Here is a 25,095-nt window from a genome sequence, read left to right on the forward strand (position 1 = left end):
AATACATCCACTGCTTTCCCTTCATCCACAGAACCAGTAATCTCATCATAGAAGGCGATTAGATTAGTCAGGCATGACCTTCCCTTGGTGAATCCATGCTGACTGTTCCTGATCACTTTCCTCTCGTGTAAGTGCTTCAGGATTGATTACTTAAGGACCTGCTCCATGATTTTTCCGGGGACTGAGGTGAGGCTGACTGGCCTGTAGTTCCCAGGATCCTCCTCCTTCCCTTTTTTAAAGATTGGCACTACATTAGCCTTTTTCAAGTCATCCGGGACTTCCCCCGTTCGCCACGAGTTTTCAAAGATAATGGCCAATGGCTCTGCAATCACAGCCGCCAACTCCTTTAGCACTCTCAGATGCAATGCGTCCAGCCCCATGGACTTGTGCACGTCCAGCTTTTCTAAATAGTGCCTAACCACCTCTTTCTCCACAGAGGGCTGGCCACCTACTCCCCATGCTGTGACACCCAGCGCAGCAGTCTGGGAGCTGACCTTGTTTGTGAAGATAGAGGCAAAAAAAGCATTGAGTACATTAGCTTTTTCCACATCCTCTGTCACTAGATTGCCTCCCTCATTCAGTAAGGGGCCCACACTTTCTTTGGCTTTCTTCTTGTTGCCAACATACCTGAAGAAACCTTTCTTGTTACTCTTGACATCTCTTGCTAGCTGCAGCTCCAGGTGTGATTTGGCCCTTCTGATTTCATTCCTACATGCCCGAGCAATATTTTTATACTCTTCCCTGGTCATCTGTGCAATCTTCCACTTCTTGTAAGCTTCTTTTTTATGTTTAAGATCCGCAAGGATTTCACCGTTAAGCCAAGCTGGTCGCCTGCCATATTTACTATTCTTTCGACACATTGGGATGGTTTGTCCCTGTAACCTCAATATGGACTTAGGAGATGAACTTTAGGTCTCCATTTGTGAAAATCTTGTCCCACCTTTGTAAGGATGTTTTCTGTCCTCTAGGGAGGCACTAAAGGTCCGTGGCTATTAAATCTACCTTGTCAGACTTCAGCGAGGGCGGATTTGGAGACTGACTGGCCTCGCTTGCACAATGCTCAGTTCTGTGGCAATGCCACTCCCAGACCATGTCTTCCCTGGAAAAACAGCTGGGTTCTTAACCCCCATTAGTTAACCTCAGTTAACATCCTAGTGAGAAAAGAGTTTGTAGTTTTCACATTAGTTAGCAGGTTGAGTTAGTCTAACTCCACTGCGTCCTCAAGCACTCCTTCCCCCGCCCAAGCGTGGAGCACTGCGCAGAGCAGGTTCGGGTGTGTCTGTGATTAGCGAGTGGGTAGGAGGGGACAGGGCATGGATGGATCGCAGCAGCAGAGGAAGGGAGTAAGCTGCTTCTTCCATCCTCTACCTTGGTCTTCTGCTGGGTTGTAAAGACTTGAGGACTTGTCGGGCGGGGGGCGGTGTAGCCCTCCTGGCATCCCCTCCCAACCCACTTCTGGTAACACCCCAACATCTGAGAACTACTGGTGAGGGGCATAGTGTAGATTGTGATCTCCCTTCCCACACAGTGCCAGGGAAGGGCTACTGAAGGCTACTGTGAGCCTGGGGAGTGTCGGGTGACCTAAAGAGGACAAGGCATGGTTCCAGTGCTTTAGGAGAAATGGCCTTTCCTCAAACAGCAAACACAATCTGTGACTTTGTAATGAACCCTACCAGCAGAAGAGTCTAAGTGATTCCCCTATGGGCCTAGCATAGTGACATGCAGTAGCTGAATCCTACTGAGAGGACATGAGGACGACTTCTGTTCAAAGCTCCTTGTAAAATCATGCCTAATACCCGAGACATCAGCTCTGCACCAATATGCGTTCCCAAGCCACATTCTTGTGCCCCATCTGATGCATTCCAAATGTTAAAAAATATAATGAATATATGAACTTTATAAACAACTGGAGCAAACCAACAGATTAGATAACAGTGCAGTATACTGCCAGTGGCCTGACTGAGGTTCTTCCAAGGGATATGGGTGCAATTAACAAGTTAAAGGCACCTATGATTTGCAAAACTATAAAAACAAGAGCTGGCTATCCAAAGAACTCTTGTCCTGTGCTGCTGAAACCTGAAGAAAGGGGAATCCATATGATGCCATCTGCACTGAGCATGGAACTTCATTAAGGAAGGCACCAGTCTTTTAAAGAGAGAAGGACTTTTATATATGAAAAAGTGCAAGTGACATTGAAAAAGACATTAAAATAGAAAGGACACAGTCTGTGGTTACATAAGCCTCATTTCTGAATGATGACAACTTCAGACTTTTATTAACCTGGATGTCCATCAACCTACTAGTAAGAGAGGGAGGTAAGGCACTGGAGTGGGACGCAAGAAAGCTGGGTTCAGTTCCTGGCTCTGCCACAAATTCCCTTTGGCAGATCATGTAATCTCTCTGTGCCTCAGTTCTCCCTCTGTACAATGGGGACACCAACCCTTCCTTTCTCCCTCCATTTGTCTGTCTTGTCTGTTTAGATCGCAAGTTTTTTCTCAGTGTGTTTGGGACCCCATTGTGCTAAGTGCTGGATGATCTTAGCTGAGGCCTCTAGATGCTACTTGAATGCTACTACTAACAACGATAACTTTAAGGCTGCTAACTCCAAAGGGGAATAATCCCCAAGTGACAAGAAGAAAATGGTTATACCACTGAAGCCATTTTGTGTCGTGCAATCAGGGTCTCCTCAGTCACCCCTCCACGGGGCCCTTCCAGCCCACTTCTTCGAAAGGATATTTTATTCCTCTGACTGGAAACTTCCTTAGGGCTCAAACTGTGCTAGTTTCATGTATGGTTTTAAATATCCAATTATTTCCTTCACACTCGCCAGGGAAGAAAACAACGACCTAGCAAAAAGGATAATCCCTTCTTCGTTTCACTGAACTGTTTCCTCTGACTAGTTATTGACACTGACTTTAAAGAGCCACAAGACCAAATGAATGCCTTCAATTGCTAAAAATATTTCAACAAGGTCATTGAGAGAGAGTCACTCTTGAGCAATGTGAAATATGACATATTATACTGGGCTTCTAATTTGAAGATGTTAATAGATCTTGGATATGCTAAGAGACATCAGGTCAATACCTTCATTCCGTGAAAATGATGCTTTTCCTTCAAGCCAAAGTGCTGACTGCGTGGAGAATCTGCATCTGTAACTTCTGAGACAGGGAAGCCTATTTTGGGGCATTTCTAGTGCATGAATAAATGCACCAGAAATGGGGGGGTGGCTCTTGTTTTTTTCAGTCTAATGCCATTAGCCCTAAAAACACATTGAAATTCAGTAATTAACCCATTCTCACATCACTGTTAATTGGAATGACACCTGTGACAGTGTGGCAGGCTGTAAGCAGTCTCGGCATGACAGTTCTAGGTTCTTGTGCACCCATGTGTGTGCTGCTTTAACATCGCTGGCTTGCCCAAGGGCAATCTGCCGGCACTGCAGTCTGCTCCAAGCAACAGACTTTCCCAGCAGTGTAACAGACCGTCCACACAGTAGGCTGCTGCTCTCAGTCAGAGTCCCACATAAACCACTCGGGGCTAGATCCACAAAGGGATTTAGCCACCTTAACTGGCACTTTAAATGCTCAAAACCCATGCTCAGCTGCCACCTAACCCTGTAGGGCCCTACATTCCCACCAGTCATGTCACTTTGGCACCTACGCTTCTGCCAGTGGGCATGTACAAAGCCACTTAAGTTCTGATGCCTGGTGCCTAGCTCATGCCTATGCCCTGCTGGAATTCTCAAGCTAGGTGTTCCCCCACCCGTCGCACCGGCAGGTTCTCAGAAGCTGCCTCTACCTGCTCCTCCGTTCTTTGCAAGGAAGTGCTGACCCGGCCTAGGTGCCGAGCTCCTGGAGCAGGGTCACAGCTGTGACTCCTGAGTGATGATAGGCACCTCCCTCCAGCCCCGCTCTCACTGAGGGATGGAGCATAGGCGCCTCCCTTCTCCTCGGCATTTCTTATTGGCTTCTGTGAATCCCGTTCTTAGGTGTCCAACTCTCCCCATACATTGTATCGGGAGCCTGGACGCTGCCTAACTTAGGGCTTTGGATTGCCCTGGGCAGTGGAGCGCTAAGGTTAGGTGCTAGGCTCAGTTTTGCACGTTCTCTTTGTGGCTCTAGTTTGAGGCGGCTTCTCACCAAGAGCAGGAATGCTCCTGAGTCCTACAAACCCAGCCTCCCCTCATCGGTGCAGTCCCATCCTTAGCCCTCCTGCTGCCCAGTCGGTAGTGCAGGGCTTGCCTGTCACATCTGGGTAGTTGGGAACCCTGTCCCCGGTGATTAACCCTTGTAGCAGGAGTTACACAAGGGCTCTTGCATGTCAGATCAGTGGCCAGCTTTCAAAGATGCTAAGCACCCAACAGCCCCTGCTTTTTAGTCACCTGAATACCAGCTGAGGAGCCTGACTTTAGGCTCCCACGTTTGAAACTCTTGGCCTTGGCAAACCCCCTCGGTTCAGTGGCCATATAGCACCCATATAGTCCAGTGGAAGAGAGAGAGCACCAGTTGCTCTAGGCTCTATTGCATGCTTGGTGCTTATAGAACCCACCACCTTATCAGGCTAGGTTCAGTACTAACCCTCAGGCCCTCTCCTCTTCTGTCTCCTAATGAAACACACAGGAGTACTATGGATGGAGTGATCACTTTCAGGAAGGGAAAGGAATTTGCACAATTGTGAAAGTTAGTTACTGGCTCAGGAAAGCAGGGGGCTAGTGACACTACTGCAGCTAATTAAGCCATGTGTCTTTTGTGCTGCCCCTATGCAGGTCATTAGCCTGCCCCTGGTTCACCAGCTGTCAATTCCTTTGAAGCAAAAGGTGGAAATAACCCCACAATGAGGAACTGAGAGGAGTTAAAATGTGCCGAACCCTCGGTGCAGTGGGGAGGAAGATGAATGAGCAATAGGGAATCCAATGAGATTCGCCTTGCAGAGAACAGTTTCAGGTAAGCAATTTCCTCTTCTCTGCAGAAAACCATCTTAATAGATTCACATTCTTACCGAGAAAAAAGGCTGCAGGGCTATCTCTGGAAGAAAAATGTAACCCAGACTGCAACAGGCATGGAGAAAAAACAGGGCCGATGTGCCGGGAATCACAGTGGCCAAAACTTTTGTATTTGTATCCAGAGGGTTAAACTCCTTCTCATCCTCCTGGTGACGTCCTCCTCAGTACAACTGCAGCACTCCTGCCTTTCCACTCTAGGTCTAGCCCTGTCCCTCCCACCCCATCTCTTCTTACGTGGGTCTCTCTCTTTCCTGGCCTGGCACATATCCATTCAAATGATGTTTTCTGCAATAGTCACGTAGGCTCTACTGCAATGCAAATAATCATTATGGGCCTCAGTTTGCTAGGTGCTGTACATAGGCAGAGATAGTGCCTGCCCTGAAGAACTTACAGTTTAAATAGATAAAACAGAGAGGTGACGTGACTTGCTCAAGGGCATACAGCAGAGCAGTGGCAGAGCAGGGAGCAGAACCCAGATTTGCTGGGTCTCCAGCTAGTGCCCAATCCACAAGCCAGTCTCTCTCTTTATGAATAGCCGACCCAGGAACCTCAGTCACTCACACATTCCTAGTACACGGCTGGAAGGAAACACAGATTCTTCATTTACTGCTCCAGCAGTGGGTGAGGAGCACTGCCTCCCTAGATATGGGAGGAGCGGCTTGCTCCAGGTATCCTGAAAGCTCTGCCCTTAGCATATTCCCAGGCAGTCTTAAAATCAAAAGGGGTCTGTGACGGGGTTGGGACTCACCACCGCAGCGCCTCCTGCTGACTCGTCAGGGAATTAGCTCAGACCAGTGTGGAGCACCCCCACTGGTGGTGTCCCGTCCATCTCTCGCCCTTTCTTGATGCCTGGACCCATGTTGCTCCCTTCTTGGGGCATCCTCTTCAAGACACTGCCCTCCGGCAGTGCCCCCTAGTCCTTGTTCACCCCCTTACGGGGGGGGAGGGGGGCGGCTGTGTGTTTATCAGCAGTCTTTCACTTCAGCCAGCCCCAGCGGCCAACCACACCCCAAAGTCTAACCCCTTTTGCCAGGGCTCTGGTGCAGTCCACTAACGCCATGTCCAACGGCTGGGTGTATGTGCACCCAGAGACCCTTTGGTGGCAGCCTTCCTGCCCTCCTTCTCTCCCCTTGTCCGCCTCTCTCCCTGGGTCGCTTCTCCTTCATGCCCTTTGCACCAGCCCGGCCCTTCCCTTCCCTCGGGGCCTGCAGCCTGGCAGATACCGGGCTGGAGTTCCTTCTGCTCCCCTCGCCTGCCCCGCACTGCACTGTCCCTGGTGCTAGTCCTCTCGCACAGGAGACAGACCTTCACCCTCTGAAGGCCTGGGAGAGACCCCCTGCTCCCTTGCTGGGCAGCCTTTATATAGGGCTGAGCCTGGTCCTGATTGACTATCTCTTACTCAGCCTCTGATTGGCTCCCTAGCAGGCCTTCTCTGATTGGCCGCCCACCCACACAGCCCCTCTGGCCTCCTGGAACCCCCTCTAGTATAGAAGTGGGGCAACCACCCCACTACACAGCCTCCCCCTTAAGAATGCTCGGGGCGGGGGGGAGAAATCCCCTCGCGCCCTTGTGCTCCTCGCAGCTGGGCCCTCAGGGAATCTCTTTCCTATCGCAGGGTCTCTTCCAACTGGAGCAACCTGCTTCCCTCTTCCATGGTCTAGATCCTCAGTGTAGACTGCTCCAGTCCTACGTGGGTTTCCTTCTCAGTTTGGGTCCCCCCCCCGACCCCCGTGGCCCTCCTGTCACTAGGGTGGGTTCCCTGGTTAAGGTGGGGCCTCTCTGCCCCAGCTCCCTTCTCTCTGGGGGCCTCGGGCTGCACTACCCCTTTCTGGCAGCTAGTCCCAGACTGAGCCTGTTTTTCTGGCACTCCCTCTTTCTGCCTCAGGGGGCCGTGTCTCCTTATGTGGCCCTTGGTGTGGCAGGGGAAGCACTCCCGGTGCCTTCCTGCAGCCCCAGCCCTAAGACTGCTTGTTTTCACCCTAGCCCTTCACTTAGGGTTAACCCAGGCCGTGTGAGCCTTATCAGGGCACTCCCTCTAAATCTTCTTCCCCTTATAGGATAGTGTGGCACAGTGGCCGGAGTTCATCTATCTCCTTTGAGGTAAGAGAGGGGTCAGTGAACTATGCAATCACAAAAAAAGGGGGGGGAGGGGTTAGAGACCCCCGGTAGGGGAGCCTGGGCCCACCGTCCTTCACCGGGCTCCAACCCAGGGCCCTGTCATTGAGGGCGTGATCCACCCCAGGTCAGCGGGGAATCCTACTGCAACACACTGCCCTCAGAGTGGTGGGAGATACCACTCCCTTCCCTTTCCTGGGTCACTTCCTACCAGTTCTCCCGACATAGCAGTCCCTGTGGCATCAGGGCTGTCAGGTTCCTCAGCCCCTGGGGCTCCCCGGGGTTCCCACAGCTGCCAGTCTCTAGTCCCACTTCCTGGCCCATCGGCTCCCTCCTGTACAAGTCGCCACTGATCCTGGGCTGGAGCCTCTGCTGGGTGTCCTCCTTCCTCAGCCACCCGCCCTGACTGAGCAGCTCTGCAGGCTTTTGTACTTTACTCTCGGTTGGAGCATGCCCAGCAGAGCCTCAGGGGCATGGCTTCTTCTGCCAGCAGGGAAGGGTTGACCGTCTCCTTCCCAGTGCTGGGCCTGTCCGCCTCGTCACACACCCTCCCCCTTAGAATGATGGTAGGGGTTTCCCCTGCCCTGTCCCCTTCCTCATCCTTCTCTTCTCCCATCCAGGAGAAAAAGTCTGCATTTTTGTGGGCCTTACCTAGCCTGTGCAGTACTTGAAAGGAATAGGGCTGGAGGCACAAATACCACCTTATAATTCGATCATTCGTTTCTTTCATGCTTTTAATCCAGCGGAGAGGGGCGTGATCAGTCACTAAGAAGAAGTGATTCCCCAGCAAGTAGTACCGCAGTGCGTCGACTGACCACTTAACTGCGAGGGCCTCCCGCTCTATGGTAGAGTAGTGCGTCTCACGTGGAAAGAGCTTCCAGCTGAGGTATAAAATGGGGTGGTCTTCCCCCTCTACCTCTTGCGACACTACAGCTCCTATCCCTACTCCAGACGCATCTGTCTGGAGAATGAAAGGCTTCATAAAGTCGGGTTGGGTTAACACAGGCTCCCTGGTCAATTGTTCTCGGAGCGCGTGGAAAGCGTTCTCGCATTCCTCCGTCCATTGGATCTTCTGGGGCTGGGTTTTCTTTATTAGGTCCGTCAAGGGGGCAGCCAGTGTTGAGAAATTAGGGACAAACCGCCGATAATACCCCGCCAACCCTAAGAATTGTCGTACCTGTTTTTTGGATTTAGGGGTGGAGTAGTCCCTCAAAGCATGTACCTTATCTACCATGGGGCATAATTTCCCTCGCCCTACCGTATAGCCTAAATAAGTCACCTCCCGCTGTCCTAAATGGCATTTGGCCGGATTCGCCGTGAGGCCTGCGTCACGCAGGGCTTGTAGTACCTTGGTTAGGTGCTGGATATGGTATCACTATAAACAACAATATCCTCAAAACACAAAAAAGAAGCTTAGAAGAAGTGGAAGTTTGGACAAATGACCAGGGAAGAGTATAAAAATATTGCTCGGGCATGCAGGAGTGAAATCAGGAAGGCCAAATCACACCTGGAGTTGCAGCTAGCAAGAGATGTTAAGAGTAACAAGAAGGGTTTCTTCAGGTATGTTAGCAACAAGAAGAAAGTCAAGGAAAGTGTGGGCCCCTTACTGAATGAGGGAGGCAACCTAGTGACAGAGGATGTGGAAAAAGCTAATGTACTCAATGCTTTTTTTGCCTCTGTCTTCACGAACAAGGTCAACTCCCAGACTGCTGCACTGGGCAGCACAGCATGGGGAGGAGGTGACCAGCCCTCTGTGGAGAAAGAGGTGGTTAGGGACTATTTAGAAAAGCTGGACGTGCACAAGTCCATGGGGCCGGACGAGTTGCATCCGAGAGTGCTAAAGGAATTGGCGGATGTGATTGCAGAGCCATTGGCCATTATCTTTGAAAACTCGTGGCGAATGGGGGAAGTCCCAGATGACTGGAAAAAGGCTAATGTAGTGCCCATCTTTAAAAAAGGGAAGAAGGAGGATCCTGGGAACTACAGGCCAGTCAGCCTCACCTTAGTCCCCGGAAAAATCATGGAGCAGGTCCTCAAAGAATCAATCCTGAAGCACTTACATGAGAGGAAAGTGATCAGGAACAGTCAGCATGGATTCACCAAGGGCAAGTCATGCCTGACTAATCTAATTGCCTTCTATGACGAGATAACTGGCTCTGTGGATGAGGGGAAAGCGGTGGACATGTTGTTCCTTGACTTTAGCAAAGCTTTTGACACTGTCTATCACAGTATTCTTGCCAGCAAGTTAAAGAAGTATGGGCTGGATGAATGGACTATAAGGTGGATAGAAAGCTGGCTAGATTGTCGGGCTCCATGGGTAGTGATCAATGGCTCCATGTTTAGCTGGCAGCCAGTATCAAGTGGAGTGCCCCAAGGGTCGGTCCTGGGGCCGGTTTTGTTCAATATCTTCATAAATGATCTGGAGGATGGTGTGGATTGCACCCTCAGCAAGTTTGCAGATGACACTAAACTGGGAGGAGAGGTAGATATGCTGGAGGGTAGGGATAGGATACAGAGGACCCTAGACAAATTAGAGGATTGGGCCAAAAGAAATCTGATGAGGTTCAACAAGGACAAGTGCAGAGTCCTGCACTTAGGATGGAAGAATCCCATGCACCGCTACAGACTAGCGACCGAATGGCTAGGCAGCAGTTCTGCAGAAAAGGACCTAGGGGTTACAGTGGACGAGAAGCTGGATATGAGTCAACAGTGTGCCCTTGTTACCAAGAAAGCCAATGGCATTTTGGGATGTATATGTAGGGGCATTGCCAGCAGATCGAGGGACGTGATCGTTCCCCTCTATTCGACATTGGTGAGGCCTCATCTGGAGTACTGTGTCCAGTTTTGGGCCCCACACTACAAGAAGGATGTGGAAAAATTGGAAAGAGTCCAGCGGAGGGCAACAAAAATGATTGGGGGACTGGAGCAATTGACTTATGAGGAGAGGCTAAGGGACCTGGGATTGTTTAATCTGTGGAAGAGAAGAATGAGGGGGGATTTGACAGCTGCTTTCAACTACCTGAAACGGGGTTCCAAAGAGCATGGATCTAGACTGTTCTCAGTGGTAGCTGATGACAGAACAAGGAGTAATGGTCTCAAGTTGCAGTGGGGGAGGTTTAGGTTGGATATTAGGAAAAACTTTTTCACTAGGAGGGTGGTGAAACACTGGATTGCGTTACCTAGGGAGGAGGTGGAATCTCCTTCCTTAGAGGTTTTTAAGGTCAGGCTTGACAAAGCCCTGGCTGGGATGATTTAGTTGGGGGATTGGTCCTGCTTTGAGCAGGGGGTTGGACTAGATGACCTCCTGAAGTCCCTTCCAACCCTGATATTCTATGATTCTATGATCAACGTATGCTGCGGCATACAAACTGTGGGGGCTCAGTACCTGGTTTATGAGTAGCTGGAATGTAGCCGCAGCACCATGCAACCCGAAGGGCATCACTGTAAACTGAAAAAGGCTGAATGGCGTAGGAAAGGCTGTCTTTGCTCGTGAGGTAGGTGTCAGAGGGATCTGCCAATACCCCTTGGTTAAATCCAGGGTGGAGATAAATTCTGCCTGTCCTAGTCTTTCCAGTAACTCGTCCACCCATGGCATGGGGTAGGCGTCAAAGTGAGAGATGGCATTCACTTTGCGAAAGTCTATGCAAAATCTTACTGAGCCGTCTGGCTTGGGGATCAGCACTACGGGACTTCTCCAGTCACTCCTCGATTCTTCCACCACCCCCAGGGTTAACATCGATTCCAACTGCCTCCGCACAGTCTCCCACATTTTCTTAGGGAGCGGCGGTGGTTCTCTCTCACCTTTTGGTCGGGGATAGTGGCGATATGGTGGCTGATCACCGTCGTCTTCCCTAGTTGAGCGGACAGTACCATGGGGAATGCGGCTACCACCTGCCGTATCTGTTCTTGTTGTGTAGGGTTGAGCTCCTGGCCAGTGTCTACCCTGCCCGGCTCCTTGTACTCACTGGATAAGGGCCCAAGCTTGGGCTCTGGGGCGTATGGGGCAATCATAAAACCCTCTCGGTCCTTCCACGCCTTCAGCAGGTTCACGTGGTATATTTGGGTGTCCCTTCATCGTCCGGATGTCCGGATCTCGTAATCAATGGGCCCCACCCACCGAACCACCTCGAATGGTCCCTGCCACTTGGCTAATAATTTAGACTCAGAGGATGGCAGCAACAGCAGAACTCAATCCCCCGGTTCGAAGTTCCTCGTCTTCATCCCTCGATTGTACTGGATCTGCTGGTTGTGTTGTGCTTGTAACAGGTTCTCCCTGGCTCAGGTGCCTAGTTCCCGAAGCCATTCCCTCAAATGGAGGATATGCTGGACCAAACTTTTGACCCAGGTCTCTTGTTCCTCCCAGGTTTCTTTCAAGAGGTCCAAAATCCCCCGGGGTCGTCTCCCGTAGAGGAGCTCGAATGGGGAGAACCCTGTGGAAGCTTGTGGCACCTCACGTATGGCGAAGAGGAGTGCTGGTAAGTACTTGTCCCACTGATGGGGGTCGTCCCCCATGAATTTCCGCAGCATTGCCTTCAGGGTCGCATTAAAGTGTTCTACCAATCTGTCCGTCTGGGAATGGTAGACAGAGGTTTTAAGGGCCTGGATGTTCAGTAGTCTGCAGAGCTCTGCCATCAGCTTGGAGGTTACATTAGTCCCCTGGTCTGTCAGTATCTCTCGTGGCAACCCCACCCGGGAAAATATCTGTAATAGCTCATTGGCGATGATGGGGGCCATAGCTGTTCGCAAGGATACTGCCTCTGGATACCTAGTCTCATAGTCTACTACGACCAGGGACGCATAGTCTACTACGACCTGCTCTAGCAGTGGGGGCGGGGAAGAGGTAGCTCAGGCTTCCGTGTCCATTCAGTGCAGAGAGGCATCACCAGAGATGTCACAATGCTGATGAGCTCATCTCTCCAGCGTGTTGTGTCAGGACTACCCTCAATCCCAAGCTGGGGCAGGGAAAGCGTTCCTCAGCTGTGCCAGGGCAGCTCTCACGTTCCGCACAACATAGAATCATAGAATCATAGAATATCAGGGTTGGAAGGGACCTCAGAAGGTCATCTAGTCCAACCCCCTGCTCGAAGCAGGACCAAGTCCCAGTTAAATTATCCCAGCCAGGGCTTTGTCAAGCCTGACCTTAAAAACCTCTAAGGAAGGAGATTCCAACAAGAACATGGGGCCTGCCTCTGCAGCTCAGACCGGGATTTAGCCTCCCAGCTACAAAAGAAGCTCTCCCGATGAAGACTGGCTGAGTTGAACCTGAGGCATTGGGTTGGCCCAGGACAGATCTCCCAGCAGGTGAGTCTAGAAGTGTCCTGAATGTACTTAGATGGTGTCAATGGAAGTGGCTGTTCTGGTTGTAACAGCTGTTCTGGTTCTGGTCTCCTCTGCTCACTCACCCTATTGAGTGAGTGGGGATGGGCTGAGAGAGATGTGATCATGGTCTAGCTGGGCTCACCCCAACTGCCATGTTCGAATAAGAGAGCAATGGGGGTTCCAGTTGGTAAGCTGGCCCAGTTCATACAGTGCCAGGAACCAACAGGAAAATTTGGGAGGCAGATCCAGGTTCAGATTCGGAACCTCTGCGCTGCCACTTGCTTTGTGCTCTGTGCTCTGTGCTGACTGAAATGGGGCTCCTGGAGCGTAAACACCTCAACAAAAGGATCTGTGGTGGCTGAGACATGTTTGTGTTTTGTGCTTTGAAAACCATAAAGCTTTTCTGTGCCAGTGGGTCAGAGAGCAGTAGGGGTCCGTGGGGCTGGCAATAGCAAAGTGGGCACCATTAAGAAGAGCAGCATTGGTTTGCCAGGCTGTTTGACTTTCCCATGTTATCGGAACAGTAAATGGCACAAACTCCAGTGGGAAGCCTAATAACCAGGGTGCCTTTTGAATGGTCACCCAGATTCTGGGTGTGTGGGGGTTTTTTCTACGTGACACGGCCAGCATGGTGATATCACACCTGTTTTGTTCAATCACAATTATTTAGCTGATTACAACAAGTTGTGGTCCCATCAGTTCAATATCAAGAAGAATCATTTATTTCCTGTTACTGCATATGTCCATGTTGAAGCCACTTACCCAGTGGGGCATTTTTCCCGCTTGTGGATCGTGATGATGAAACTGAAGAACCAGGACCGTTACCACCACCGAGAGACCAACAATGACCATGATGCTAGCGAAATATTGAGCTGCAATTAAAAAATAACAAAGGAGAAGTGGGTTTGATTAGAAATGACAGGGTGAAATCTGCAGTCCTGATTGTGGTCCTGTGCCGCCCCTGTGTGAGAGAGTGAGCTTCCCCTCCAGACTGAAAAACACTGTCGAGCCCCTGCAAAGAAATGCCAGGCATGGGCCCTGTTAGCGACTCATCATCAGAAAAAGGGGCCCTGTGAATGCAGGCATTCCTGCAGCCCCTGTCTAATTAAATTGTAATGGCACTTACGCAAAGGACAAGGGCTATACATTTCTAGAATTCTATCAAATACAGTATGTCTTTGCATAAGAAAACTATATTAAGGGCTAGATTTGCAACAAGCCCTGAAACGAGGCAGCATGTAGTTGCACTGCTCCAGCAGCAGGGGCCAGGTTGTGACTGAGATGTCATCTGGTCCTTAGGTCCCCATCTTGGTCCGTGGAGGAGCTAATCTGTGCCAACTCTCCACCTCCCTGTCCCTGCCATGCCACCACATGTGCACAGGGGCAGCAGGTTTGTATAATTTTTGGTGGTGCCCAGAACGGGTCCTGCCTTGTAAGCCGATATATATTTTTAAAAATAATGTAAAAATGTGAGGGCTCTGGGCTGGGACTGGGGTTGAGGGGTTTGGGGTGTGGGAGGGGCTCTGGGCTAGGGCAGAGGGTTGGGGTGCGGGGGGGGGGCTCTGGCTGAGGGGTGTGGGAGGGGCTCAGGGCTAGGGTAGAGGGTTGAGGTGCGGGGGTTAGGGATGTGGGGTGGGGTGCAGCCAGGGATGAAGGATTCAGAGTGCAGGAGGGGACTCAGGGCTGGGGCAGAGGGTTGGGGTTCGGGGGAGAGGTGAGGGATCTGGCTGGGGATGTGGGCTCTGGGGTGGGGCAGGGCGGGGGATGAGGAGTTTGGGGTGCAGGCAGGCTGCCCCAGGGCTGGGGCCAGAGAGGAGGACTCCCCCCAGCCCTCTCCCCACTGGCAACAGCGAGCTCCCTTTCCCCCACGGCAGCATTGCCCAATGCTTTGGGGGAGGAGCCAAGGTTCTGCCCAGCTGTGCAGGAGTGGGGGTGGCAGCCCCATAGTACAGGAAGTCTATGCAGGGGAATAATAATGAGGCACCTTATGCCCACTCATTCCTCTACACTGGTCATTAAGCAGGTCACAGTCAAGCCCTAAAATAAGCGAAGTATCTGACTCCAGCAAAGTACCTGGAGGAACTTCAGCTTTGAGGCTCTCTGTCCACTGCTGTCTGTGTCAGGGTATTGCAAACCAGCTCAGCAATGTATGAATGCTTTGATATCCTATGCACTATCCCATGATAGATGGGAGCTGGGGAGTTTATGGATGGGTGAAACTTGTGCCAGACAGGACTTCGGAGAGTTAATGTTGTTTCATACACTGGGCTGGAAAGTGATCAATATGATTGTGCATATAGCAGATTAGTTGACTCATAAAAGGAGACATGTGCAGCCTACTCACGCTGCACTCTGAATGCATAGCTTTTGTCTTTGTATATGATCAAAGGGACACAGACCAACAGCCTTCTCAGTAGGGTTACCGTACGTCTGTATTTTCCTGGACATGTCAGGCTTTTTGGTTCTTAAATCACCGTCCACGAGGAATTTTTAAATATCTAAAAACGTCCGGGATTTTGTCATTATTATTTTTCCCCAAAGAAGAATTAATCATTCAAGAAAGAAAGTGAATGTTGATTACTCTAGAGAGTGCCCGCTTTTTCCCCCTAGCTCTCAGTGCTTGCGCCATGAAACAGCTGTTTCGCACAGCTGGGAGGGAGTGGGGAAGAGGGGGAACGCGGCGCGCTAAGGAGAGGAGGCGGGGCTGGGGCGGGGATTTGGGGAAGGGGTCCAATGGGGCAGGGAGGGGGCGGAGTTGGGGCGGGGACTTTGGGAAAGGGGTTGGAATGGGGGTGGGAAGAGGTAGAGTTGGGGCGGGCCCAGGGGGTGCGAGCAAATTCCCCCTGCCCTATGGAGTGTCCTCTTTTTTGAGTGTTCAAATATGGTAACCCTATTCTCAGCAGTGTAGTCATTGCCAATGCAAGATAACAGCCAATAGGGATGCCTGATTTGACAGTCTTTAGTAGTGGAGGAAGTATGACTCATTCTGTCATGTCGAGCATAGTGCTGAAAGCAGAAACTGTAGGCCAACCCTGCTGCACACCATGATCATTTCTGTGCAGCTTTCACCTCAAAATCAAGCCCCCATGCCCACTGATTAAAGGAGGTCTCTGGTGTCTCTCTATAACCAACACACTAGCCAGATAGGAAACCTATAACAAAGAAGCAAGGTGACAAGAGAGGAAGGATGATGCAGTAGTTAGGGCATCAGAGTAGGACTAGAGACTCTGGTTCAATTCTTTGCTCCACCATAGACCCCTGTGGAAAATTGAGCCCTGGTCCCACCTGACAGGTATGTTGTTAGGATAAATATATTAAAGACTGTGTGGCATTCAGATACAACAGTAATGGAGGCCTTATTAAAGGTGGAAAAACTCGATGGAATATTTTGTGATATTGGACTTTTGAAAGGAGATCCAGTACAACTAACCTTAAGAGACAACGCTGCGGCTAGCCAAGGGAAAATGCATTTTCCGCCTATCCCAAATCAAGTTTTAGGGCAGACAATAAACAGAGATGGAATCCGTCCTAGCCCTGAGAAAGCCAAAGCAATTTGAGAAGACCTGGATCAAATACCACTAAGGCCTGGTCCACAGTATGCGGTTATTTCGGAATTAGCTGAGTTATCTCGAAATAAAACTGGTTCCGTCCACACGACCAAACCAGTTTTTTCAATTTAAAGGGCTCTTTACTCTGATTTCTGTACTCCACCTCGGCAAGTGGAGTAGCGCTAAAATCGAGATCACAGTTCCGGGTTACAGGTACTGTGGACACAATTCGACGATATTGACTTCCGGGAGCTATCCCAGAATGCTCCCTTGTGACCGCTCTGGACAACACTTTGAACTCCAATGCACTAGCCAGGTAGGCAGTAAAAGCCCCGGGAGCTTTTGAATTTCCTGTTTGGTCACCATCAGCACAGGTGACCATCAGCACAGTCCACCATCACAGGCGACCACGCAGTCCCGGATTCACAGACAAGCTCCAGCATGGTCCGAACGGGAGATACTGGATCTCATTGCATGTTGGGAAGACGAATCTGTTATGGCAGAACTACGTTCCAAAAAAAGGAACACAAATACGTACGCTGAAGTCTCCAGGGCCATGACGGAAAGAGGCTACTCCAGGGACACAGAACAATGTCGTACAAAAATCAAGGAGCACAGGCAAGTGTACCAAAAAGCAAGGGAGGCGAACAGGTGCTCTGGGTCACAGCCCCATACATGCCGTTTCTACCATGAGCTGCATGCAATTATGGGGGGTGATGACACCACTACCCCACCACTGTCCATGGACACCTGCAAGGGGGGAGTAGCATGGAGCGAGGAGGATGAGTTTTTGGAGGACAAAGAGGAGGAGGAGGACAGTGCACAGGCAGCAAGTGGGGAATCTGTTTTTCCCCCCAGCCAAGAACTATTCTTAATGCTGGAGCCAATAGCCTCCCCCTTCTCTCAAAGCATGCTCCCGGACCATGACCCTGGAGAAGGCACTTCTGGTGAGTGAGAGCTTGATCGGAGCCACGCGGTGGGGATTGGGGGGAAACCCAGCCGCGCTGGGCGGTTCACATTTAGTTTAAAGGGCTCATCACTGCTCTGAGCTTCATCGGAGCCCTGCAGTGTGTGTGTGTGTGTGTGGGGGGAGGGTGTTGTGTGAAGCGATCATCCCAGAGAGCCCACAGGCTGCCTGCAAGCTGAATTCTGTTGCCCGGCCATGTGTGATGGCTTACTCACACCAAAGTGGCAGGCACTTCAGTATAAGAGGCAAAACAAGACCTTGTACAGAAACAACATGTGCTGTGTCCTATGAATTGCCTGTTTCACTGAGAAACAGTGCCCCCTTTGTTCTCTAAAATGTATCTTTTAAAATACTACCCTCCCTTTTTCTCTTCCCGAAGCAGGTGCAAATGTTTCAACGCAGGCCCTATCTACTCTGTCCCAGAGGCCGGTCCAGATTAGAAGGCGGAAAAAACGAACTCGGGACGACATGTTCGCCGAGCTCATACAGTCCTCCTGCACTGATAGGGCCCAGCTGAATGTGTGGAGGCAAACAATTGTGGAGTCCCGTAAAGCGTTAAATGAACACAAAGAGAGGAGGGACACGCACAGTGAGAGGAGGCAGGATGCTATGGTCAAGCTCATGGGGGAGCAAACTGACATGCTCCGCTGTATGGTGGATCTAATGTGGGAAAGACAGCAAGACCACAGACTGCCGCTGCAGCCCCTGTATAACTGCCCTCCCTCCTCCCCAAGTTCCATATCGTCCTCATCCAGATGCCCAAGAACACGGGGAGGGGGAAGGCTATGGGGACCTACACAGTCAACCCCAGAGGATTGCACAAGCAGCAGAAAGCTGGCATATCCTAAATTTTGATTTGGTTTCTGGATTTGTCCTTCCCTCCTCCTCCACGTCCCAACCCAATACCCCCCCTCCTCCATCTAGGTTCTGATTTCTCTCAATGTTTTGTGCAACAAATAATAAAGAACAGTTTTTAAACAATTGTGACTTTATTTCCTTTCATATATATATAGGGTGTGGGTAACTTTAAGAGAAACAAACACAACTCTCATACCATACCCCGGCCAGTCATGAACCTGGCTTTCAAAGCTTCTCTGATGTGCAGCGCACCCTGCTGCACTCTTCTAATCACCCTGTTGTCTGGCTGTGTGAAACTGGCTGCCAGGCGAGTTGCCTCAACCTCCCATCCTGCCATAAACCTCACAGATATTACTCTCACAGATATTGTGGAGCACGCAACAAGCAGCAATTACAATTGGAATATTGATTGTGCTGAGTCTAACCGAGTCAGTAAACTGCGCCAGCGCGCTTTCAAATCTCCAAACGCACATTCTACCACCATTCTGCACTTGCTCAGCCTATAATTGAACTGCTCCTTACTACTGTCCAGGGTGCCTGTGTACAGCTTCATGAGCCAGGGCATTAAGGGGTAGGTTGGGTCCCCAAGGATAACTATAGGCATTTCAACATCCCCAACAGTAATTTTCTGGTCTGGGAAATAAGTTCCTTCCTGCAGCTGTTCAAACAGACCAGAGTTCCTGAAGATGAGTGTCATGCACCTTTCCTGGCCATCCCACGTTGATGTCGGTGAAACATCCCTTGTGATCCACCAGTGCTTGCAGCACCATGGAAAAGTACCCCTTGTGGTTTATGCACTGGCCACCCCGGTGTTCCGGGGCCAAGATAGGGATATGCGTTCCATCTATCGCCCTGCGGCAGTTAGGGAACCCCAGCACATTAAAGCCATCCACAATGGTCTGCACATTTCCCAAAATCACTACTCTTGATAGCAGCTGGTCAATGATTGCATTGGCTACTTGCAGCACAGCAGCCCCCACAGTAGATTTCCCCACTCCAAACTGATTCCCAACTGACCGGTAGCTGTTGGGCATTGCAAGCTTCCACAGGGCTATGGCCACTCACTTCTCAACTGTGAGGGCTGCTCTCATTTTGGTGTCTTTGCGCTTCAGGGCAGGGGATAGCAAGTCACAAAGTTCCATGAAAGTGGCCCTACGCATACGAAAGTTTCTCAGCCACTGGGAATCATCCCATACCTGCAACACTATGCAGTCCCACCAGTCTGTGCTTGTTTCCCAGGCCCAGAATCGGCTTTCCACGGCATGAACCTGGCCCAACAGCACCATGATCTCCCAATTGCCACATGCCATGCTGTTTGTGTCCACGTCATCATCAGTATAGTAATGGCGCTGTCGTCGATTCCTCACCCGGTTTTGCAGGTACTGCACATACTGCTGGATAATGCACGAGGTATTTACAATGGTCAAAACTGCAGCGGAGATCTGATCGGGCTCCATGGCTATGGCACTTGCATGGGTAATCCTGGAAAAAGGGCGCGAAATGTAGGAGAGCAGAGTGGCAGCGGAAGCTGTGCTGTTCGGTTCATGGTAGCTGAACAAAGGCTGAAAAGGGTTGTCTTCTGTAGCTTTCATGGAGGTGGGAGCCCAGGACAAACAACATGGAGAAGCTCGGAAGCGTGGCAATAGCGGGAGAGCAGAGTTGGCGGCAGAAGCTGTGCTGCTCGGTTCACGATGGCCGAGCACAGCTGAGTTGGAGAGGTGGATTCAGGAGAGCAGCGGTGCACCATCTGCTGAAAGTAGTATGGTGTCTGCATGCCAAAAAGGTGTGAAACAATTGTCTGCCGTAGCTGTCTGACGACACACACCCAGAAACACCCGCGAGAATGTTTTTTTCCCCATCATGTACTGGGAGCTTAACCCAGAATTCCAGTGGGCGGCAGAGACTGTGGAAACTGTGGGATAGTTACCCACAGTGCACCGCTCCAACATTCGATGCTACCCTTGGTACTGTGGATGCAATCCACTGAATTCACACACTTTAGTGGGGACACAGAAGACCAAATGTATAAAATAGCTTCCGAAAATTCAAATAGAATAATTTTGAAATAATTTTGTACTGTAGAAGTACCCTAAGATGCCAATATCTATTGCTAAGGTTAATGTGATTTAACCCAATTACTAAATACATTCCTGAGAAAAATCTGGTAATAGCAAACACTCTGTCATTGTGGCAGCCAGGGCCGGCTCTACAGTTTTTGCCATCCCAAGCAGTGAAAAAAATTGCCGCCATGGCCAGCAAAGGGGAGAAGTTGCTGCTGATTTGCCGCCGCGGCCAGCAAAGGAGAGAAATTGCTGCCGATTTGCCACTGCGGTGGGCAGAACAGAGAGGCTGTGGCCGGAGGAACTGCCGCCCCTTTCTACCTGCTGCCCCAGGCACATGCTTGGAACGCTGGTGCCTGGAGCCGGCCCCGGTGGCAGCATTGCACTCACATACCCATGAGCTTGAAAATGATGTAAAAGGGCATGCAGATGCTGTGGACACATGCAGACAAGTGTCAGAAAAGCTACAGAAAGCAACCTTGACAGATACCGAACTTCCTGAAGTTCCAAGAGATATTAGGGGTGGATGGCCCATGTATCTAAGGACACTAAAGAAGTGACAAGAGACAACTTTGCGGGTGCAATTAAGCAAGTCTAATGGACTCATGGTTAAAGGCAGTTGCATCATAATTCCAAATGAAATGAATGGCGATATCTAAACCTCTTCCTTGGAGGACATCAGGGATTAACTAAGTGCTGTGACCGTGTCTATCTGGCTGGAAAGGTGAAACAGAATGAAGAGACTGGCATTTCTCAGTGGTGGGAACACCTTCAATGGAAAGGGGTAGCTAGGCTCTACAACTACAGGACGTCTTTGGGACAAAGAACTGGGCAGGGATTCATGAGCACCTGATTCAGTTCTTGATTTGCCACAGGCCAGCTATGGGACCCTGGACAAGGTACCTAAAGAAGAGAAGCATTCAACTTCTATGAAGTTTAAGGCAAGGAAGATGCCCAACTCCCTCAAACACCAGCCTTCATCTCTTTGGGCCTCGGTCCCTCATGTGTAAAACAGGGATCAAACCACATCCTGTCTGTCGAGTGTAAGCTCTTGAGTCAGCTCTGCCCCTGTGTGCTGCCATATACGGGCTGAGCTGAGGGGGTAGAAAGCACAACAGGATCATGCCATGGACCGTTAACTGTAACAAAGACTAGCCTCCACACCAGCAATATCTGGAACTTAAATCCTTGCTAAGGGACAGATAAAGCAGGCCTAGCAGTGTAAAAAAGACAAGGAACGTGGGAGTCTAGGTCTATGTCCAGTGGTGCCAAAAAGCCACAGAGCATTATAGCTAAAGGTCCCAAAGAGGGATGCGAAAGCATGTGCTGAAGCCAGAAATCCTGTTTTCCCCCACCGCACACACACACAGCCCCTCTCCCGAGCAGGAGCTTGGCGCAAAAGTCAAGATTTTAATAATGTCTCGGAGGCGTTATGTCTCATACTCTCCTAACGCAACTTCCCATAGCCTCAGAGAAGAGCACAGCGCTGATAAGGAGCCTCCAAGGTCTCCGTTAAAACTATGGTATAGTTCTGTGAGGCAGTCCCAGCATCCCAGGACAAAATGAATTATGCAGATAGGCTAACAGAATAATTTTGACAGCTAGGGGAATAGAAAAAGCTCTCTATTACAGAGCAAAGAACTAGGGGAGATTTTACTCATTGTGAGGGGAACAGACAGGATTAACCACTGAAAGGAACTATCCAGCGAAGTAGTAGATTTTCCAGCTCTCCGTGTGTTCACATCAAGACTGGTTGCTGGGAGGACAGGACTAGCTGCAATGCACCTCTCTGATCGCAGGCCTTGTCTCTTCACTGCTCTCGGGATAGAATGCTACCACTTCCCCACTCTCCGGACAGGCCTGGCTGTAGTACCCTGGGTACCAACCCTCTGTACCCTGTAGGCAGAACAGGCCCCAGCATGCCCAGTGAATTAGAAACATAATAGACATGTCACAAGAACCATCACTGCCCTGAAATACTATGCACTTTGGGGAATATTGCACATTTAAAGGGGCACTGTAAGGTTACTAAGCCTCACAGGAAATGACTTTAAAATGGTTTTAGACTGGGATGCAAAGGAACCCTAAGGACTTAGGTACCCATCAAATTTCAGTGGGATTTTGGGGACCTAACAATCTGAATGTTCAGGGTTAGGTTCTGGTTTGGGCTGACATGATGTGAGGGGAAGAAGTCATTGGGATGCATAGGCCAGCAGGGACCCCTGTGATCAGCTGTCTGACCTCCTGCATAACACCAGCACTACACTGCAATCCAGGGTGTGACTGCCACACTTGTAGACATACCCAGTCTAGCTGGCTGTACAGCCCCATCCGCGGTCTGCTAGCCCAAGCTGCCACAGCTTCGCCGCCCTTGCTATTAGAGCAAAGTGCGATCAAAGCCAGCTCTGTGTGTGCTGCAGTCCCACCTTTGGTGCCAGGGCAGACAGGCCTAGGACAGTTAAGCTCACTGAAAGAAAACAAGAACATGCCAACAACGGATACCTGTACAGCAATTAAAGCCACTCCCTCTTCCATTTACTGCAAATGGAGACACCCAGCACCACGTGCCTTGGCTACTAAGCCCCCTCCTCAACATGGCACATCCCACTGGCAAATGGAGTTGAATGGAATGACATACCCTTTGCATCTGACTTCTAGGATCTGCTCCTTTGACCTTTCCTGGGGTCCAGTCCTGCGCCCATGGAAACCATTGGTAGTAGGCTCAGGCTAAGAATCTGTGTCACTAAACAAAGCTTGCATGACCAGGCATGGGTAATGGGGTGGCCTGTGTTAGCAAGAGACACACGGATTTGCCTTTGTAACTCCTTGTGCAGCCTGCATTCTCATTGGCTTGGAGACTCTCAGGGCATGAGTGATGTCGAAAGCAATGCTGTTTGCGGTGGTGGTGACCATTTCTCAGTGTGTGCTGAGCTGTCCCCGGGGCCCAGCGAGCTGGGGTAGTGCTAAAGTCTCCAGGCCATGGGGCTGAGCTCTGCACTGACCAGCAGCAGATGGAGCCCCCTTCAGGCAGCCTCAGTGGCACAAGTGCTTAATGAAATATAAAGTGAGCTTGATTCGTGAAAGAAATTACATTCTTTTCACTGCCCTCCCCTGGGTGGCTGCCATGGGACAGGAATGGGAAGGATGTCAGAGGAGCCAGGAGACCTTGCTTCAACGCCCGCTTCGATTGCTGACTTGCTCTGTGGCCTTTTGACTTCCCTGTGACTCATTCTCCACCTAAGTGTGGATGTGGGAAATGCTTTGAAATCTCTATAAAACATGAAGAGATCGATGGGATATTGGTGACTATTAACCAGTCTTCTTATAGTCTCAAAACACATGCTGTTTCCTTAGCATCTTTGTAACACTTGAATAGCTGCTTCCAAGGCACAGAAGCGCAGGCAATCTCTTTCCAGAGTGAGGTACTAGCTTTCCTAGGGCTGATTTATTTTTTTGTCTTTTTATTGCTAGAAGAGGCATAATGTGTAGCGTAGTACCTAGGCAGCTGCTTCAGCACCTGGGGGTTGTAGGCATGAGTCCCTGGGCCTTTAGAAATGCATCACAGACTGAATTACTAGCAGACACCTAGCAAATATAGTGGCTGATGCTATCCAATGGGGGGGCTGTAAATAATCAGTAATAACAGCTATTCATTCTTGCAGCGGTGCTTAACTTTGCTGATGACATTGCTTTCCCAAGGACGATGTGGAATGGAATGATTGCACTTACATCAGAGAGAGAACAGAAAGCAACAAAAATTGGATTGAAAGCAAATGCAGAGAAGACCAAGATTACGAAGGGAGGAAACTGGACAACAGATACAAAGGTGCACGTGTATGGAAAAGAAATCAAACAGGTAGAGTTCTACCATTTGGGGAGTGTGATGACATTGGAAGGTGGCTGTGAGAGAGAGATTCATATGAGATTAGGAAAAGAAACTCTGCTTTTGGAAGGATGAACAACCCGTGGTCAAACAGAGGTCACCACACCAAACTACAGGTCAGGGTATACCATGCGATTGTACAGAGCACTCTACTGTACCGAGCAGAGACTTGGCCAATGACAGTGGCTAACCAAAAGAGATTGGAGGCTGCCCATCGCAGATGGCTGAAGAAGATATTACACATTTCATAGAAAGACAAAGTAACTAAAGGGAGAGTCAGGGAGCCGACAGAGCAGGAGTTTAGAAAAGATCATCACAGAGAGAAGGCTCAGGTGGTTGGACATATGCCCTGTTTGGAAGATGGGCAACACGCGAAGCAAGCAGTGAATGGCGTACTCAAGGGAGGAAAGAGAAAGTGTGGAAGGCCAAAGAAGAAGAGGCAGAAGACAGTGAAAGAGGACTGAATGCACTGGCATCACCTGGGAAGAGGTCCCACAACTAGCAAATGACCGCAATCAACAGAGGGTGTGTCAGCGGCGCAGGAGAAACTAAGCTCTAAGGTAAGGTGATGGTCCTCCTAGATGGTGTGGGAAATTCTATAAAAGGAGATGGAAATAGTTTGCAAATTAGAATTGCTGCTGTGGGGTGGGTATGGTAGTATAGTATGACATCCTGCCTCACTGAATGGGTTTGTTGCAGGACTACAGTGAAATATCACGGTTTGTTTGGAGACATCAGGGCATGTCCTCAGCTTCCGTGCAACTCTGCCAGTGCACAGCAGCTGAGGACCTGCCCCATCATGTGTATTTAGGGCAGTGTAAGAAAAACTAAAACCAAGCAGGGAGCAAGAGTGGGGGCTGGCTGTGCGGGAAATCGAGCAGAAATGAATTGGAGAACTCTTTCTCTGTCATCTCTAGGACTGTCATAAATATAAAGGGAAAGGTAAACACCTTTAAAATCCCTCCTGGCCAAAGGAAAAACCCTTTCACCTGTAAAGGATTAAGAAGCTAGGATAACCTCGCTGGCACCTGACCAAAATGACCAATGAGGAGACAAGATACTTTCAAAAGCTGGGGGGAGAGAGAAACAAAGCCTCTCTCTCTCTGTCTGTGTGATGCTTTTGCCGGGGACAGAACAGGAATAGAGTCTTAGAATTTAGTAAGTAATTTAGCTAGATATGCTTTAGATTCTGATTTCTTTAAATGGCTGAGAAAATAAGCTGTGTTGAATGGAATGGATATTCCTGTTTTTGTGTCTTTTTGTAACTTAAGGTTTTGCCTAGAGGGATTCTCTATGTTTTGAATCTAATTACCCTGTAAGGTATTTACCATCCTGATTTTACA

General features: G+C 50.0%; 1 protein-coding gene across 3 annotated transcripts in view; it reads right to left on the minus strand.

The window, feature by feature from the left end:
- Positions 1-25,095, minus strand: part of LOC102942875 (neuronal acetylcholine receptor subunit alpha-7) — a 144,316-nt gene that overhangs the window by 25,100 nt on the left and 94,121 nt on the right. For all 3 annotated transcript variants that reach the window (XM_043547285.1, XM_007052706.4, XM_043547287.1), the window contains one exon: positions 13,199-13,308. In XM_043547285.1, the coding sequence (XP_043403220.1) occupies positions 13,199-13,308 (110 nt within the window). The remainder of the gene's footprint in view (positions 1-13,198; positions 13,309-25,095) is intronic.

The sequence above is a fragment of the Chelonia mydas genome, chromosome 5, assembly GCF_015237465.2.
Source record: "Chelonia mydas isolate rCheMyd1 chromosome 5, rCheMyd1.pri.v2, whole genome shotgun sequence".
Classification (NCBI taxonomy): Eukaryota; Metazoa; Chordata; order Testudines; family Cheloniidae; genus Chelonia; species Chelonia mydas.